The 20,744-nt window shown below is 44.6% G+C and overlaps 1 protein-coding gene across 1 annotated transcript in view; it reads right to left on the bottom strand.

The window, feature by feature from the left end:
- The window catches only part of KCNN1 (potassium calcium-activated channel subfamily N member 1), a 229,710-nt gene that overhangs the window by 15,557 nt on the left and 193,409 nt on the right, over positions 1-20,744 (bottom strand). The window contains exon 9 of the mRNA XM_040417469.1: positions 12,262-12,331. Coding sequence (XP_040273403.1) covers positions 12,262-12,331 — 70 coding nt within the window. The remainder of the gene's footprint in view (positions 1-12,261; positions 12,332-20,744) is intronic.

Raw genomic sequence — 20,744 nt, 5'->3', positions numbered from 1 at the left:
TCGCGGAGGTGGATCAATGGTTTGAGGATAGACGTCACATTTTGTCGTCGGTTCAGCGGAATCTCCGCAGTGCGGTGACGCAACAGAAGAAATCTGCTGATCGTTATCGCACTGTAGAGCAAAAGTTTAAGGTGGGAGATCAGTTGTGGGTCTCCACCTGGAACATTCCGCTGCGTCAGCCATCTTCCAAGTTGGGTCCTCGATTCATCGGTCCATACCCGGTGACGCAGAAGATCAACCGAGTTACGTACAAGGTTGCTCTTCCACCATAGATTCGAGGAGTGAACACCTTTCATGTATTACTTCTCAAATCGGCGGCCCGAATCCGCCCCCTTCATTCAGACTCCACCCCCGTTTGAGGTCCAAGTGGTGTCAGAGTTCGAGGTGAACAGGATTTGGACTCTCGTTTTTTCCAGAAGTCTCTCCAATACTTGGTAGACTGGAAGGGTTTTGGTCCAGAGGAGAGATGTTGGGTACCTGCGGTGCATGCGGATGAGTGTCACGGCTGAGGATGGGGGAAATCCTCAGCCGTGCGCTTCCATGTGCTGTAGGCCTACTCGGCCAGGAGAACAGGATAGGGAGCAGGTCACCTCCTACAGCGTCCCTACCCTGACCCTAACTCCTAACTGCATGGGCCGACCTTAAAGGTAGGAGGACCCATGCGCAGGAACCTCGGATCCCTAACTCACCCTCCGTCCGGTCCCTGCGCTAGGAGTCAGGGTAAGACGACCTACTCCTCCTAGGCACGGAGGAGCAGGAGTCTCAATGGCCAAGCTGTTGGGAAAAGGGGAACTCATACAGCCTTACGGGAATGACAGGCGAACTATTAGTTCCACCAACCTGTCACAGCCTTGCTGACTGGATCCCTGCGCAAACAGGAATCCAGAACCGTAAGCTGCACCAAACACATAGAAAGGTCCCAACAGAACATAACATATAACATCAACACACAGCAGACATAAACATAAGGACAATATCTTTATGACCACAGGGGTGGCTCTCACTGGCAGATAGTAACACAGGAGGCTGCTCCAGCAAGCATGGCTGAAACAACCCACAGAGCCATGATAACAGTGAGGCTTTATAGGCCAAGAAGCCACACCCCACAGTCGGACACACCCAGTGACACACACACACACACACACACACACACACACACACTGGGAAGGGAGTTAACCCTTCCAGCACCACAGAAGGGAAAAACACCACTAAAAGGGAAGTGCACACAATACATAAAACACAGTGTACACCATACACACACACCTAACATAAAGGTTGCTAGGTGTAACCGCATGCCAAAGCAGCAAGCTGCCTAGCACCGCTCAGGCTGCTTAGCTGACAATGCTGAACACAACTAGTTGCCCGCGGCAACCACAAATGAGGCCACACACAGCGACCCTCACCTGTGGTTGAACACACAAACTAAAAGCGCAGGCAACCTATGCTGTAAAGAGTCACGGAAATAGCCATGGCCGTGACAATGAGTTAGTGGCAGCCTTCCACCGGGATAAATCCGGGGAAAGCTCGCTTGGAGTCTTCTGAGCCGTTTCCTCGAGGGGGGGGTAATTTAAGATCCTCACCTGTCTCGCACTCCGGTGTGACCAAAAAGGGTCCTTGTGGAGCTGGGGGACAGGTTGCGCATGTCTCCATTGGTACACCAGCTCCGACCCCTTTGCGAACCGACACGGGAATGCGTTCGCATGTGCGCCGGAGGGGAAGACCGCATGGCTTTCGGGAACAGCTTGGCTGGAATAGTGGTAGTACGCTGCGGCCGAGCTCGTCTCCGGAGCCTATTGCGGATTTCATCCCGGTGTCCATGTCGACACGCTCGTGCACTCTTGCAGAGCCTGTTGTGCATCCGCATTTACGTTCGAAAACTGGTTCGCAAGGGGATACCCGGTCGCGCGTACGCGCTTTGCCAACCAGCAAAGGGAATAGCACCTGACCGCAATTTCAAAGCAGATTAGGGGGCCGGCATTGGTCTAATTGACTAATAACCGACCAAAGCCTTGTACACAGGTGTAGGGCAGGATCATAACCTATGGGGAGTGGACACTTGGCACCCTGGGATTTGTTAGCAGGCACATAAAAGGTGGCCTCCCAGGGTGGTCAGTGCCCACTGTTATCCTTCCTTATCCAGGTGCAGGTCAGTACCACTAGCTACTGACTGAAGTTTGCTGGGACTCCGTCCGTTCCAGTGGGACCCAGGACCCGGGGCTTTCCGTGACGCATCCGTTTACCTGGCAAGTTGCACAGAGACTTATGCACGGATCGGGACTACTCCTGGCTTTCCTTCGTTTTTTGTTTGCCTGATGTTTGCCCAGTGAAGTTTACCTGGACTTTGTTTATTTTGTTAATAAACCCCTTTTACTTCATCCTCACTGGTCTGTTTCGTTGATGCCTTGCATTACACCTATGATATACTTTCTATATAGTGCATTTGTATTGTGCAGCAATTGTGTGTGGTTCTGCAGCGATACCGCAGCTATACAGAGGGACAAATGCTATTGGAACAACTAATTGCAACTGGTGTGATATATCAGTTGCCCCTCCAAAAAATTTATTGAGGCAGGGGTGTGATATACCTATAATACACTGCTCAAAAAAATAAAGGGAACACTTAAACAACACAATGTAACTCCAAGTCAATCACACTTCTGTGAAATCAAACTGTCCACTTAGAAAACAACACTGAGTGACAATCAATTTCACATGCTGTTGTGCAAATGGGATAGACAACAGGTGGAAATTATAGGCAATTAGCAAGACACCCCCAATAAAGGAGTGGTTCTGCAGGTGGTGACCACAGACCACTTCTCAGTTCCTATGCTTCCAGGCTGATGTTTGGGTCACTTTTGAATGCTGGGGGTGCTTTCACTCTAGTGGTAGCATGAGATGGAGTCTACAACCCACACAAGTGGCTCAGGTAGTGCAGCTTATCCAGGATGGCACATCAATGCGAGCTGTGGCAAGAAGGTTTGCTGTGTCTGTCAGCGTAGTGTCCAGAGCATGGAGGCGCTACCAGGAGACAGGCCAGTACATCAGAGACAGGCCAGTACATTTGCCAGAGAACACCAAGATTGGCAAATTCGCCACTGGCGCCCTGTGCTCTTCACAGATGAAAGCAGGTTCACACTGAGCACATGTGACAGACGTGACAGAGTCTGGAGACGCCGTGGAGAACGTTCTGCTGCCTGCAACATCCTCCAGCATGACCGCTTTGGCATTGGGTCAGTAATGGTGTGGGGTGGCATTTCTTTGGAGGGCCGCACGGCCCTCCATGTGCTCGCCAGAGGTAGCCTGACTGCCATTAGGTACCGAGATGAGATCCTCAGACCCCTTGTGAGACCATATGCTGATGCGGTTGGCCCTGGGTTCCTCCTAATGCAAGACAATGCTATACCTCATGTGGCTGGAGTGTGTCAGCAGTTCCTGCAAGACGAAGGCATTGATGCTATGGACTGGCCCGCCCGTTCCCCAGACCTGAATCCAATTAAGCACATCTGGGACATCATGTCTCGCTCTATCCACCAACATCACGTTGCACCACAGACTGTCCAGCAGTTGGCAGATGCTTTAGTCCAGGTCTGGGAGGAGATCCCTCAGGAGACCGTCCGCCACCTCATCAGGAGCATGCAGAGGTGTTGTAGGGAGGTCATACAGGCACGTGGAGGCCACACACACTACTGAGCCTCATTTTGACTTGTTTTAAGGACATTACATCAAAGTTGGATCAGCCTGTAGTGTTTTTCCACTTTAATTTTGAGTGTGACTCCAAATCCAGACCTCCATGGGTTGAAAAATTTGATTTCCAATTTTTGTGTGATTTTGTTGTCAGCACATTCAACTATGTAAAGAACAAAGTATTTCAGAAGAATATTTAATTAATTCAGATCTAGGATGTGTTATTTTTGTGTTCCCTTTATTTTTTTGAGCAGTGTATAATTTCTATATAGTACATTTGTATTGTGCAGCAGTTGTGTGCGGTTCTGCAGTGATAACGCAGCTAAACAGAGGGACAAACGCTATTGGAACAACTAATTGCAACTGGTGTGATATACCAGTTGCCCCCCAAAAAAAAACTGATTGAGGAAGGGGTGTGATATACCTATAATTTCATTTCTATATAGTGCATTTGTATTGTGCAGCAATTGTGTGCGATTCTGCTGAGATACCGCAGCTATACAGAGGGGAAAAAACGCTATTGGAACAACTAATTGCAACTGGTGTGATATACCTGTTGCCCCCCACAAAACTGATTAAGGGGTTTTATATACCTGCTTCCAGCAAATAATCATTAAGGGGTTCTATTTACCTGCTTCCACAAATACTGCTCTTCTATAGGGACTTTGTCACAGGGTCTAAGTGGGAAGCCTAAGTGGGAAGTTGGAGAAGGTGCGTGCGATTACGTCAAAGGACGCACCAGAGTTGGTTGAGTGGCTCACTCAGCCTTCCGCTTAAGCATCCTCCTCATCCTCTGTATCAGCACCCTCCTCTCTGCTGTGTGCACCCCCAAAGACACTACCATAACCATAGCCACCACCATAGCCCCTCCACTCGAGTCATAGGAATTATTTTCCCATCCATTCCCAGACCTTACCGATGCGCAGCCATTCTTGGCATCGGATGAGGAGCTAGCAATGGCCGCCACCCAGCGGTCTGACGACAGTACCTAGGTCAGCCTAAGGAGGGTGGTCCCCGCTGTTGCTGCCTACCCCGAGATCTCTAATGTCAGTGGTGGTGAAGGTGACGATGATGACGTGTCGATGGACGTCACATGGGTGCCCACAAGAGAGGAAGATGAGGAGAGTTCAGAGGGAGAGATGGAGCAGCAGATAGGGAGGAGAAGGAGGCAGAACTCGCAGTGCACAGGAGGCAAAAAGCAGACTGCAAATGTATCTGGAGCAAGCAAGCCATGCACGGTCCCATCTTGCGCTCTCAGGATGCCGGCACATGGCTCCACAGTGTGGGCTTTTTTTAACGTGTCAGCTGCTGACAATAGTGTTGCCATCTGCAGCCTGTGCTGTCAACGCATAAGTCGCGGTAAGCCCAAAACTCACCTAGGGACGACCGCCTTAAGAAGGCACCTGGCCCCCCATCACCGAGCCCTGTGGGAGCAACACCGTCGAAACCCACAAAGCCACACTCCCGACTCTCCACGTCCTGCCTCTTCTCCTTCTTCTCTACTCCAGCTTCCACCGTGCCGTCGTTGCGTGCATCTGGAAAAAGGCAGGCTTCCGTGGACCAAATGTTCGAACGTAAAAAGTTGATGATGCCGGATAACCCTCTTGCCCAACGGCTGACCGCTGGCATGTCGGAAATGCTAGCCCGCCAACTTCCGCCATATAAACTGGTGGACTCGGAGGCCTTTTGAAAATTTGCGGCCATTGGCACACCGCAATGGAAGGTCCCGGGAGGGAAATATTTCTCCTAGAAGGGCATCCCAGAGCTATATGGCCATGTTCAGCGGCAAGTGAATGTATCTCTGGCACACAGTGTCGGTGCCAAGATCCATATGACCACAGACACGTGGTCTAGCAAAGACGGGCAAGGAAGGTACATAACTTTTACTGCCCACTGGGCGAACCTTCTGACGGCTGTCAAGCATGCAACCCGTGGCACCTGGGTGGATTTGGTGTTACTGCCACCGATTGCATGCAGGCCTGCCTCTCCTCCTCCTACTCCATCCTCCGTTTCCTCCTCGGCTGACTCCTCCTTTTCCACTGCTACCGCCTCTTCTGCTGCACCCCCCCAGCTCCGCAGAACCTATGCCAGGTGAGATGTTGCCATGCTGTGCTGCGGCTGTTGTGCCTGGAAGCCAAGAGCCACACCGGTCCTGCACTCCTTTAAGCTCTGCGGTCACAGGCCGATCAGTGACTAACCCCGCTCAATTTGACAGTTGGTAAAGTGGTGTGCGACAACGGTGACAATCTGCTGAGTGAGCTGAAACAGGGCAAAATGACACACGTGCCGTGCATGGCACACGTCCTGAACTTAGTCGTACAGCGATTTGTTGCCAAATACCCCGGGGTCCAGGACATCTTGCGGCAGGCCAGGAAAATCTCTGGCCATTTTAGAAGATTTTACACGGCCATGGCTCGCCTTGCTGACGTTCAGCGGTGACACCACTTGCCCATCAGACGTCTGATTTGTGACTGCCCGATGCGCTGGAACTCCACCTTGTATATGCTCGATAGGCTGCTCCAGCAGAAATGTGCCGTTAACGACTACCTGTACGAACTCTGCAGCAGGACAGGTTCTGGGGAGCTTGGTTTTATTTCACCGCGCCAGTGGCTGCTCATGCGCAATGCATGCAGACTTCTGCAACCATTTGATGAGATCACCAAACTGGTCAGTTGCAGCCAGGGCGCCATCAGTGACATCGTACCTTATGCCTACTTTCTGGAGTGTACATTGCATTGTGTCATTGATCAAGCCGTCGAGGAGCAGAAGCTGGAAGATGAGGAAGTCGCAATGCTGAATGAATTCCCGGGGGGGCTACTCCATCTAAGACAAGTCAGCAGGAGTCTGAAGAGGAGTCAGAGGAGAATGGTGGCTGGGGGGAGGAGGAGGAGGGGCAAGAAGAGCAGGCTTTGAGGGGGACTTTAAACTTTTCGGTGATCCCTGGTGTTGTCCGTGGATCGGGGGAGGAGACCGAGGAGACATTCTCCTGGGCGATGAGCAGGAGCCAGGCCGCTCCACCGCTTCCAATTTAGTGCAAATGGCGGCCTTCATGCTAGAGTGTTTGAAAAGGGACCCCCATATAAAAAGCATAAACGACAAGGACCAGTACTGGGTGGCAACCTACTTAGACCCCCGGTACAAACACAAAATGGCGGACATGTTACCAGCATCACAGAGGGCTGTCAGAATGCAGCATTTCCAGGCCTTGCTTCGAGAGATGCTGCATTCTGCTGTTGCGTGCGCTGGCAGAGGAATTTCCACCCACAAAGAAACAGTTGCGGGTATCAATCCTACAGAGCATGCAAGAAGTGGGCGGTTTGAAGATGTGTTGGTCACTTCGGATATGAGATCATTCTTGCAGCCAACCAATCGACAGCCGCCCTCCGGATCCAGCCTCAGGGAACGCCTAGACCGACAGGTAACCGACTACATCGGGTTAACGGCCGATGTGGACGCTCTGAGAAGCGAGGAACCCCTTTACTACTGGGTGTGCAGGCTTGACCTGTGGCACATTTTGCCATGGAACGCTTGGCTTGCCCCTCGTTGAGTGTCCTGTCCGAAAGGACGTTCAGCGCAGCAGGGGGGATCGTGACCGATAAGCGCACTCGCCTAGCTCACGTAGTGTGGACTACCTCACATTTCTAAAAATGAATGAGGCATGGTTCTCGGAGGAATTCAACACCTGTGACGACCATGTTTAATTGAATTTCACCTATTACCATTGTTTTTTTTTTCAAGAGGGGGTATTTCGTTAGCCATGTTTTTAATCCAATTTTATATTTTTAGTTCTTTTAAACATATGTATTTCACATGAATACGTACTGGCCTTCAGTAAAATTGATATCCAATGACAGTCTAATATACCTCATACCACATAATCACTTGATCTTTTCTGTACGGTGAATGCATAATTTTTGGGGCCTGTAATCTAACTGGCCAACAGTAAAATTGTTATACGGTGACCGCCTAATGAACCTCCAGCCACATAATGACTTGATCTTTTTTGTACGTTGAATGAATAATTTTTGGGGCCTGTAGTCCACTGGCCTGCAGTAAAATTGATATCCATTGACTGACTAATATACCTCCAGCCACATAATCACTGGTTCTTTTCTGTACGGTGAATGAATAACTTTTGGGGCCTGTAGTCCACTGGCCTGCAATAAAGTTGATATCCAATGACCGTTTAATATACCTCCAGCCACATAATCACTTGATGTTTTCTGTCCAGTGAATGCCTAATGTTTGGGGCCTGTACTCCACTGGCCTGCAGTAAAATTGCTACCCACTGACCGTCTAATATACCACCAGCCACATAATTACTTGATGTTTTCTGTCCGGTGAATGCCTGTTTTGTGCCTGTACTCCCGTGGCCTAAAATAAAACTTTTCTAGGCTCAAGCAGGGCACATTTTTGAGTTCCCTATTAAGATGCATAAAAATGGCCCCTGATTAAAATACATATTTTTTTGTGGTCATTTTTGCCATTGATCCCCCTTTGGTATGTCACTGTCCATGTTGTGGGACGATATGTGTACTTCTAGTAAGTATTTGGTAGCTGCAATTATGACCTGAAAGTTTTTCAGGTTCGCCTGCAATTAAAGTGAATGCTTTAATCACATTTAATGCAATAGGAAAAAGATTGATGGTGCACTGGTGTGGTGCACCAAATGATACCTTCTGGCGCAAATACACAACCTCAGTGGATAGATAAAGGGGTCTTTTATTGATGATAGACAACGCGTTTCGGAGTTGGTACACTCCTTTTTCAAGTCTAGGAAATCACAGGTTTAGAGGGTTTTTTTTTTTGGTACAGAATAAAAATAAAGGACGTGAGGAATCTGTGCACATATGCAAGTCAAATAAAATAAAACAAAAACTTGCATATGTGCACAGATTCCTTACGTGCACATTTACTCCTAATTCATTTTAACACAATTACGTGTATACATTTTATTTCATTCCATTTATTTTTATTCTGTACCAAAAACCCCCCCCCCCCCAAACCTGTGATTTCCTAGACTTGAAAAAGCAGTGTACCAACTCCGAAACGCGTTGTCTATCATCAATAAAAGACCCCTTTATCTATCCACTGAGGTCGTGTATTTGCGCCAGAAGGTATCATTTGGTGCACCACACCAGTGCACCATCAATCTTTTTCCTATATATATCATTCCTCTGGAGCCTTGGCCACTCCACCTACGAGGACTGAGAAGATACCGGCTGCACCGACCCCCGTCCTCACGAGTGTTGTGCCTACGTATGCACAACACCAGAAGGTGAGCATAACTCTCGATGTCTTGATTTCATATATCTATTATTGAACCTATGAGCGCCTTCCTATCTTTTTTCGCCACAATCACATTTAATGACATTTGATCGCGTTCGCAAATCGTCCCGGCCGATGTTCATCTATCACTACACATTACTGGTGAATTTTTATAAACTTTTACTCTTTCTGGGAGGGGGATGGGAAAAAGCAGCCTACTGTCACCGAGTTTTTACATTACAAATTTTGCAACATTCTTTTTTTGGCATAAGTAACATGATAAAGTTATTCTCTAAATCAGTACAGTTACAGCAATACCAAATAATACATATGGCTTTTTGTGTTTTACTACTTTTGCACAATAAAACCCTTTTTTTTTCTTAGAAAGAAAATGTTTTTGCATTGACGCATCCCAAGAGTCATCATTTTTTTTACTTTTCTTTCTACGGAGCTGCATTAGGGCTTGATTTTTGCAGGACAACTTGTAGTTTACATTGGTATCATTTAGGGGTACATAACACTTTTTGATCACTTTTTCTTCTTTTTTTTGTGGCAAATAAGCAAAAAGCAGCAATTCTGTCATATTTAATTTGGTTTACTGTGCGGGATAAATTACATGATAATCGTGAAGTGTGGGTAATTTTGAATGTGGCGATACCAAATATATGGGGGAGATTTTATTTTTGCTATTTTTTTTATTGAAAAGCAGTTTTTTCAATGGAAAAAACTGTATTTTTTAAATTGGATTTTTTTTATTGATGACATTTAGGGCTGCAACAATTAATCAACTTTATCCATAATATTCGATAACGGGATTCGTTGTCGACGAATCCAGTTATCGAATAATCGCCGATTTGTTCCTATGCGGGAGGTTTACTTTAAATCAGCGCATCTTTATTTTACCTTACAATGAAGCTCCAGTAACAGGCAGAGCGGGCGGCTGCGTAACGTCACTTACTCACGTGACGCGCCTGCTCTGCCTGCTTCATTCATAAAGTGGGCTGAGCAGGCGCGTCACGTGAATGAGTGACGTTACGCCGCCGCCCGCTCTGCCTGTTACCGTAGCTTCATTGTAAGTTAATAAAGATGCGCTGAGTAAAAGTTACTGCCAGAATAGTCTGCTGTGACCAGCGGGGTCGGGGCTGTTATGGGGAGGGGGGTCTGTGGATGGCAATGCTATGTGGAGGGGGATCTGTGGATGGCACTGCTATGTGGAGGGAGTTCTGTGGATGGCACTGTTCTGGGAGGGGGATCTGTGCACTGTTATGGGGAGGGGGATCTGTGCACTGCTATGTGGAGGGGGATCTGTGGATGGCACTGTTATCGGGAGGGGGATCTGTGCACTGTTATGGGGAAGGGGATCTGTGCACTGTTATGGGGAGAGGGATCTGTGCACTGTTATGGGGAGGGGGATCTGTGGATGACACTGTTATGCGGGAGATCTGTGGATGACACATATAACATAAGATGCTATATAGTGTCATCTATAGATCCCCCCATATCAGTGTCATCCACAGATCCCCCTCTCCATGACATCACTACATTATTTGTGTGCTGTGACATCATATGTGGATTATAATTTCATGTGACATTACTGTATAATTCCAGTGTTGTAATAGATTATTGTGACATCAATGTGTGCACTATTCCTATACTGTGACTGCACATTATTCCACTATTATTACATCACTGTGTACTGTGCATTATCTCTGTCCTATGACATCAATGTGTGCTTTAGCCCTGTGCATTAGAGAGACCACTCAAAAGCTTCTGAACATGCAGCTGAAAGTGGTTATGGTCGAATGGGGCCCATTGCAAGTTTGCTATGGTCCCCATGATTGCCTGTTATACTTGAGGAGCTAGATACAAAGTCAAAACTTCACAGGAAAAAGGACCAGGATGAAGGAATTACCTTTATTCAGATCAGCACAGAGATTAAGAAAATGGGAGGTAAATGTGGCCAAGAATAAAATGAAAATGCAATTACCTTTTTGACATATCTATTGCCACTCATGTGTGAAAACCTCTCCTGATGCTGCCCACCTATTCATCACCGCCCCCAGCCACTGATCACTTAGGGCGGGTTCACATCACCGTTATGGATTCATAAAGGGAACCAGACGGATCCATTATGATTTCTATAGACTTCTATTATGACGGATCAAAACGGAATGCCTCTTAAAGGCTTCCGTCTTATGGATTCCGTTATTTTCAGTTATAACCATGTTATAACGGAAAAAAAATCCATAACGGTGATGTAAACCCGTCCTAAGTAAGGTTAGAACTTCAAATTTACCGACAAAATGACGAGCAGCTAGGCATGTGGCGTGGAGGTGAATAGATATGGCAGAGGGCGGGGCCGCATGTTTCAGGAAGGGGAGAGCGAGACATGAAAGAAGCAAGCCACTAGAGACAGCGGCCCTGGCAAAAATAACATCAATTAAAGCGTGACCATAGTCAATGGGCATTGAAGGGTGGCTGTTCAGTCTGGGGCTGATTAACATATACCTGCATGTTGAGCCCTGCCCACTAATACTAACATCTATTTGAATATTTCACAACTTGAAAAAGAAAAATGTAAAATTAAAATTCAAAGTGAGAAAATGAGATGTAAATCAGCAATAGGTGGCACTGTTCATTTTCACTTTGGCACTGAATTTTGTTTTATTATTTGACCATAAAATACCAGTATGGGTAATGAAAATGAAATGACAAAAATGAAAATTAAATAACAAAAGGTTTTTATTTTATTTTATTTTTGTCACATATTACCCATGCTGAAAAAAAAAAAAGGCAAATTAAGTGATTTTACGTTATTTTTAATTTTCACGAGTTTTCATTTTATTTTTGGCACAATTACCTCCCATAGAAAAAGGGGTACATAGACCTTGAAGTGCATATTCTGTGGATGTTTCAATTAAGGTTTTGGTATTGTAACAAATCAGTACTATGTGTGAGTATTTCTGCACCTTCCAGCAGTTCTCCTTTCCCTGGAACCTTCTCAGTTTACAAAGATTCCTATGCAGTAGCACAGTAAATTGAAAAAGGGCAGAGGCGGGAGGAAGGGGTTGATGCTGCCGTTTTCCTCTCCTTGTGTCTGAGGACTGCATGCTGTCAGACGGCTGTGAGAAAAGAGTGTGATCTCTAACTAGGCACTGATTGGGAAAGTATGCATTTTACACAATGCACGTAAAGCGAAATAAGAAAATCCTAACACACAGTCAGCTTTCTGCATGCAGTTGCAGGTGTTAACATAATCCACAAGCATGTTCCGTCACAATGACTAGTGATGACGGAAGTAAAGCTCACCTTTGCTAAATCCACCAGAGTGTTGGCTTGATCATTGAGCTTCCTCTGCTCCATTTTCACACTGCGTAATCTGTAAGGGACAAAACAATTAGGTTCATATGGCAAACATACCTCCCGAAGAGCCAGTCACATGACACATGCAAAGCAACTGCCATCTTTCCTTACCCCAAAAACAGAAGCTGGATAAATAAAATTATCCCTTGTAGCACGCAAACATTTCTAAAAAGTAGGATGATTAAGTGCTGTCAGAGTTCTTCATGTATTAGTTCATGCAAAGTTAATTGAAAATGAACGAGCATAAAAAGTTAAGAATTTTCATAGCATAATATTAGACCTTTTCATGTGAAATAGGCATGTACACTGCTGCATAACTTGTGATAGAGATTGGAGGAACATTAAGCATCTTTGCATGCGTCAGTATGAATTACCCGTTTCATTGTCATCGCCTCTGATAGAAAGCAGAAGTTTAAGTGAAACTGCAGCAGCCACTCCAACCTTTTCTTAAAGTGAATATGCTGCTTCCTATTATGACAAACATTCATTTTAAACCATGATGCCTAATTACCAGCAATAATAAAGATGAAATAAAAAAAAATCATAATAGCCATTGTTTTACTGGATTATGGCTGATAAAGTCTGGCTGCTCCCTCTGGTTTAGCCAAAGGGGTTTTCCAGGAATTAAGAAAATGAAAAGACTTAAATATTACTTTATTATAAGTATATTCCCAAATACCTTTCGTTAGTTATAATGGCTCATTTTTTTCTGGTGAGCAATCATTAGGAGAAATAAACTGACCACCGTCCTATTAGAACACACAGAACCTGCCCTAATCACACAGCAGCACAAGTTACTTAACAACACTGAGGTAAAGAGCTGCCTCATCCTTCTCTCTGCTCTGCTTGTCAGGGATTATGATCCTGAATACAGCTGATAACATCTTCAGCTGAATCTCTGTAGGAATGGAGTTTATGAGGAGACATGAAGTACAGGGAGGAGGTGGGGATGTCGGTAATGAGCAGCAACACTTGTATGCAGTCTCCATTACCACAGTCTGTCCTTTCCATCCTCTCTGTACTTCATGTCTCCTCACGAACCCCACTCCTACAGAGATTCAGCTGAAGATCTTGTCAGCTGTGTTCAGTATCATAATCCCTTACAAGTAGATTAGAGAGGAGGATGAGGCAGCTCTTTAGCTCAGTGTTGTAAAGTAACTCATCCTGCTGTGTGATTAAGACAGGTTCTGTGTGTACTAATAGGACTGCGGCCATTTTATTTTTCCTAATTATTGCTCCCTAGACAAAACGAGCCATTATAACTAATGAAAGATATTTGAGAACATGTTTATAATACAGTTATATTTAAGTGTTTTCATTTTCTTTTCACTTACATAACTGAAAATGTGGGATTAAAATAATAAATGATTAAAATAATACAGGACATAATTGTTTGCCTGGTACGTTTTGTTGAGGTGTGCAGTGTGTACCATGCTAACGTTATGACATACCTAGCCAACTTAAAGAGGTATCCCAGGTAACAAGAAGTTATAGGCTATCCACTGGATAGGTGATGACTGATAGATTGATGGGGGTCTGATCGCTGGGACCTTCATGACCTCAAGAATACCCTGTTTGAATGGGGAAATACCTGGTTCTATGGGATTGCCAAAGACAGCTAAATAAAAAGCTGTCCTTACATGCATGTTTTTGCAAGGTGATTTCTGTTGATTGATTTTTATAGCATATCCACTGGATTGGCATGGGTCTTATAGTTTGAATCTAAAATACGAGTATAAAGCTTCAGCTTATTATACTAGTCAGGTCCAGGATGATGCGAGTATGAATAAACACCATCGTCATGAATATTTTACATTAGTAGTAAAAATCAATGGGGCAAATTTACTGATCCTGTGATGGCATAAATGTAAACAGGCTATCTAGACTTGCACCAGATTTCTCCCAGTGGCTTAGGCGGTATGATAAATGTCATGCAGGGATAGACATGTTTGTCTAGCTGTATGCCAGCTATTGGTCTGCTTGGTTCGAGACAATTTTTTTTTTACCAGAATTGTGGTGGAACATTGTAGCTAAATGTCCGATATTAGGCAACACCCCCTTTCCCATGTTGTCTTCCCTCTTTTGCAGTAATCCACACCCTCATGGTGAGCTAAGTGCGGAGGATTTCTCAAAAACTAATGGCATCAAATTGCACCCAAAATGCACCAGTTTGCTCCAAATTGCAACACATTTTGGACCAATTTATGACAGTGTCTAGGTGCACTGAAAATAGTAATGTGGGCCAATTCTTCATTAAGAATATACTCTTTCATTACATCATTTTAAAAGCACAAAAACATCTTGGTTTACATCCATGGGAGGGTTTTTGTGCTTTTATCATGAACTAACAAAAGGGTGTTTTTATTCTTTATGAAGACAAGTTTTAGATTAATTAGTTTCTACTACTAAGGTCTTTTTCACACTGCCGGCAGTAGTTCTGACAGAGAACTTTCTGCCGCAGACCTCTGGATCTGCCGGATATTACCGTTATTGACTATATTGGGGTCCTGAAGGCCTACCCAGCAAATATGCTACCGCTGAATTCACAAACACTGCTGCATGCATTCCGCTAACATCCGACAAAGACGGATCCAGAGAGCTCCAGCAGGGCAGTGTGAAACAGGCCTTATATCTTATACTTCAGACCTTCATCAATCCCAAGAATAGGGTTTGGACTTAAATAGCAGAAGTGGTCATGTATTTTTGTTCACTTTCTGTTATGGTCTAAGGGAAACAGGCAAGTAATTTAAGAAACAGCTAAGCTGTGTGGGTCCGACCACTGGATATGCCATAAAAGTAAACCATCAGAAATTTTCCTTAATATCTTAGGCCGTCAGTGTTTGGTCAGCATCTGATTAGTGATTTCCATCAGTGATCGTGAGCCACAACAAAGTGCGGGTAAAAAATACAGAACAGGAGAAATTTGTTGCATTATACCTTATAGCTGTGAATCCTGCTTGTGGCTCACAATCACTGATGGAAATCACTGCTCAAACACTGACCAAACGGACTGTGTGAAAGAAGCCTTAAAAGGGAAGATGCTAAAAAAAACAGAAGGAAAAAAATTTACATGGTTAATTTTCACTCCCATAAGCAGACACTCAGGTAAGAAGGTCTGACAGCCCCTATTCACAATAAATCATTGATGCTCTGAAAGGCCTCTTGCACACAAACGTTTTTTTTTCAGTTTCCGTTCTTTTTTTTGCGTTCAGTATACGGGTCCGCAAAAAAAAAAACGGAAGGTACTCCATATGCATTCCGTTTCCGTATTTCTGTTCCGTTCAAAGATAGAACATGTCCTATTATTGTCCGCATAACGAACAAGGATAGTACAGTTCTATCAGGGGCCAGATGTTCCGTTCCGCAAAAAACGGAATGCACACGGATGTCATCTGTATTTTTTGCGGATCCGTTTTTTGCGGACAGCAAAATACTGAAAAGACATACAGTCGTGTGCAAGAGGCCTAAATGAGAGACTCTACCGACATTTGTCTGGTGAGGAGCATTGGTGGGAATTCTGACACTACCAGTACATTTACACTGGTTGATGGTTGCCATTCATTTTCACTTTATTGCAAAGAGCGACATAACAGTCAGGGTAGCATTGGTTGTAGATGTGCCTGGGTTAGGTGGCCGCAAAAGTCCCCCTGTATCATATAAGGAGACCAGTATTACAGCTGAGTTTTTTCATAAGAGCTCAAGAGCTTCTACTGCATTGGGCTTTCCAAACTATATAGCCATTTATTAAGCGTACATGGTAAAATAAAATGATTCCCATACCAAGCAACCAGAATCAAAAACTTGCTTCCCATGCCCTACTTCAGGACAATAATTGATGCTAGTTCCTGTCATACTGTAGCTGTATCTAACTACTCTGTAGGCAAGGATTTCATTTCTGATAACTAAACTACAGCATGTATTACAAATTCTATGTAATCTGTGCAAGGTGTCTTTAGGTTCTCTCAGGCAGCATGGTTATAAAACTCAGAATCATTACAGAAAGCAGCATGCTCAATGCTCAGAGAATGGCAAATAAAAAGAACAGGCAGGTTTTCTCATTCATTGAATGAATGAAAAACCACAGGATTTTAGAGATGAAGACCACAACTTTTGCAGTTATTTCAATTCCCATGCAGGCAAGCACCAATACATCTGAAGAGGTTACTCATTGGAGACGTGGTGGGGTATGGAGTGAGGAACTTACTTCTGAGCTCTGGTAGGGGATGATTTAGCATAACAAAGACAAAACACAACATAATTTTTTGTTGTTGCTGTTAACAAACAGAACACTAGACATACAATACAAGACTTACAACTAATTTACAGGACTAGGGTATACAGTGTTGAAAACAAACCAGATGTATATATAGGCTCAGGACAGTTCAGATATTTGACTTTTTACATCTCCATAAGACACTTATGTTCATCTTCTCTTTTGTGGTGTGGCACAATGTGTCACAAAATGTCCAAAACAAAAAGGCAGCAAATGCTGAAAACAGCAAGTTTTTATTATGCAATATGTGATTCACATTAGACAGAGCTGGGCACATGGAGCAGGTAAGGGGGCACACACAGCCCCTCTGACCCCCTACTATAAGGCTATACCCACTCTGTTTGCCGTGTATGATGACATATTAAAAAGGTATACTTTGCTAGAATAATACCAAAACAGCATCCCACGGAGCATGTCACATTGGCATGTATGAAGTTACAGAGGTATAATAGGGCTCCATATACTGTACTTCCATGGGTGCTGTATTATGACTTTTGGAACTCTGAGGTTGTAGGGAAAAATAATATACTTACGTGTACGAGCCTTAAGGGGCATCTATCAGCAGATTTGTACCTATCAAACTGGCTGACCTGTTACATGTGCACTTGGCAACGGAAGGCATCTGAGTTGGTCCCATGTTTATATGTGCCCTCATTGGTGAGAAAAATGTTCTGTTAATATATGAGCCTGTAGGAGCAACGGGGGCGTTGCCATTATACCTAAAGGCTCTGCTTTCTCTGCAGCTGCTGGGCTTGCTGCACTTTGAAAGGGACAGGCAATGTAACATCATCACGCCTGGTCCTGTAAAACAAAGTGCAGAGGGTGCAGTAGTTGCAGAGAGAGCAGAGCCTCTATGTGTAATGGCAACACCCCTGTGTAATGTAATTGGTTTAGAGTACCCAATCCTTTTGTTCTCACTGTCAGATTTGTCTGGAGGGGACAGAGGTGTCTGGCAGCGTCTTTCTCCCCTGTCCCCATTCACTAAATACATATGCTCAGCCAAACATTTGTACGTGATCATGGAGTGTTGTTTCATTTAGGGTTGTCACGATACCACAATTTTGATTAGATTTCGATACCATAAAAAAGTATTGCGATACTCGATACCATTCAATACCACAGGAAAAAAAAAAAAACACCAAAAAAGCCCATAACAGAACAGTCCTATCCTATTTTTTGGGGGGGGACAAGGTGACTAAAAATGGCGAATCGCACGGTTTTGATTTTTTTTTCAGTTACGGCGATTTAAGCTTTTAGTATTTTGGTGTTTTTTTAACTTTTTTTGTACTTTTCCTTTACTAACTATTAGCCCCCTTAGGGGCTAGAACCCTTGACCCATTCACCTTAATAAAGATCTATTAGAGTGAATAGGATCTCACACTCTCTCTGCGGCCCTGTGCATAGTACACACGGCAGCAGGGAGCTTACCATGGCAGCCAGAGCTTCATTAGCGTCCTGGCTGCCATGGTAACCGATCGGAGCCTCGCGATTACACTGCTGGGGTTCTGATTGGAACTGCCACCAATGAAGAGGAGGGGAGGGGACCCTATGGCCACTGCCACCAATGAATATAACAATGGGGAAGGGGGGGTGCGCCTGTGGCCACCAATGATACTAATACTGGGGGGGAGGGAGGGTGCACTGCGCCACCTATGAATGTAATTAACACATTGGTTCAAGTACAGGAGGCAGCGGGTTCCGGCGGCGGTATCACATACCCGGCCTCAATAACAGGACATGTGATCCGCCGAACCGCGGCAATTAACCCCTCAGATTCAGCGGATCGCATGCCCTGTTATCGAGGCCGGGTGCCGGGACTGTGATACCGCCGCCGGCAACCACTGCCTATACTTGAATTAATGTGTTTTACATTCATTGGTGGCACAGTGGCCACATTCCCTTCTTCTCCCTGCTATCTCCCCATTGGTGGCAGCGGCAGCCGCGTCACAGTGGGGAGGGAGAGACTCCCTCCTTCTCCACTGTGCTAGTGAAGAGAACATGGCGCACTCTGAGAGCGGCGCGTGCCATGTCTTCTAACTGATACTAGGCTGCGCAGCCTAGTATAGTTAAATAGTAAGACCCGGTACCGTATCGATCCGGGTTTAAAAGTATCGATTGGGTATCGATACTTTGATATCCGGTGCAACCCTAGTTTCATTTTATTTGCAGAGGAACTTCTGTGTACATGTGGTTGCAATGATCAGCAGTGCACTTTTAAGCGATTGTGCAGACATACTACCTCGCCCGTTCAGACACTGTGTATGTAAAGATGCAACTACACATTGGCCAGGACAGTGGCCAAGGCAGTGTCTGACTTTCAGCCCCATGAATTAGGATAAGACCGGTGAATGATACTTGCTAGGCGTCTCTCAACACCCAGTGTCAGGGCAGCTGGGAGACTACACCTTCACAACTACTTTAAATGAGGTTTTTCGGGTGTGGAATATTGATGACCTATCCTCCCGACACCTGGCACCGATGCAGGTTAGCTGTTTGAGGAGGACACAGTGGTCCGGTCAGGGCCACAGCCTCCTCACAGCTTACCAATCACAGCACCGTCCATTGAATGGGACTTAGCTGCACCTTGCCATGTAACCAATGATCATGACCTCACTGGCCTAGGAATAGAACACAGCAATCACAACAGCGCCATGGTCTCTACAAACAAATGATTGGCAGGGGTAACGACAACCACTAATCTCATATTGATGACCTTTTCTAAGGATAGGTAATCAATGTCAAATACCAGACAACCCCTTGAAAAGCTATGTACACCTTTGGAGGCAATTTTTTTAAAATTATTGCATTCTATTCATTTTTGCCTAAAAATCATATTTTCAATTGCCCTTTATTAAAAATATTGAGCCGTTCTGTTACAAAGGACTAACTGTTTTTCTAACTGTGTGACTTGTACTTTCACTTTGTGCCAGTCATCTAACCCTTATCTCTAAACTAAAGAGGTCATAAACACTTACTTAAGCCACATTCTTATCAATAAGATAAGAATTCAGCTTTGATGAGTGTTTATAATGTCAGAGAGCAGATAAGGAGCCATTCAGCTCCCCAAATGACAGAAAAGAGAGAAAATCCAGAGGCTGCTACTAGAGCATATTAACTATGTACAGAAAAAAGGGTTCCATATTTTTTTTAAATAAAGACCAATTGAAAAAAAGTTAAGTTAGAGATTTGATGGCTGGACTTAGAAACTCTTACTCTTATGACAGAAAAATAATAATTTGCCTGTTATTACTGCTCAAAAAGGGTCGAAACTGCCATAAGTCTTTGGCAAAATATAATCTGCGGGTTGCAAGGTGCTGTATGTAGTGCACTGGCTATAATAGTTACTGGGTTTGAAAATGTTTAAAATTGAACTGTTTGAAAAAAAAATGCCAGTCTATTGGTTTTTGTGATGTGAAAGTTACTCAGTGTGCCAGATTTCCAAGAAAGATTTCATTTAATTTCATAGTCTTAAGATAGAAAAGAAGTTGAAGGCCCAGACACAAAAATGTGCAAGAGGATAACTACATAAGGGAGTGTGCAGTTTTAGAAACAAGAAGCTGGAGTGCAAACAATCTATTGAGTTTCTTGGAAGGGTCAAGAAAAATGCCATCCAAGCCAAATACAGTACACCTCTGCAAATTGCTGCACAAGTCATGAGTTGAAATTTTCCCTGAACATCTCCCAAAGGTGAAGCCTGCAGAGATGTATAAAAGATTCTTTGATGTAAACCTTGGTGAACAGTTACACAAAATAAAAATAATAGCTATAAGATTCTCTGGATAGGTCATCAGTATCTGATCGGTGGGAGTCTGACACCCGGGACCCCCACTGATCAGATGTTTATGAAGGCATCAGTGCTCCTGTGAGCGCCGCCGCCTTCTTGCACCTTACCAAGCACAGCTCCGTACATTGTATAGCGGCTGTGCTTGGTATCGTGCTCAGTCCCATTCACTTCAATATTTGTGTAAAGGTAACGTTCATGTGCCAAATTTATGAAAGTGGCACAAACAGTGCCTTGCAAAAGTATTCACCCCCCTTGTCTTTTTTCGTATTTTGGTGCCTCACAACCTGGAATTAACATGGATTGTTTGAGGATTTGCATCATTTAATTTACAGAACATGCCCACAACTTTGAAGATGTTTTTTTATTTTTTTT

This window comes from Bufo bufo, chromosome 2 (assembly GCF_905171765.1).
Source record: "Bufo bufo chromosome 2, aBufBuf1.1, whole genome shotgun sequence".
In the NCBI taxonomy this organism is placed as follows: domain Eukaryota; kingdom Metazoa; phylum Chordata; class Amphibia; order Anura; family Bufonidae; genus Bufo; species Bufo bufo.
The sequence above is the reverse complement of the archived record's forward strand: the minus strand, read 5'-3'. Positions and strand labels throughout refer to the sequence as shown.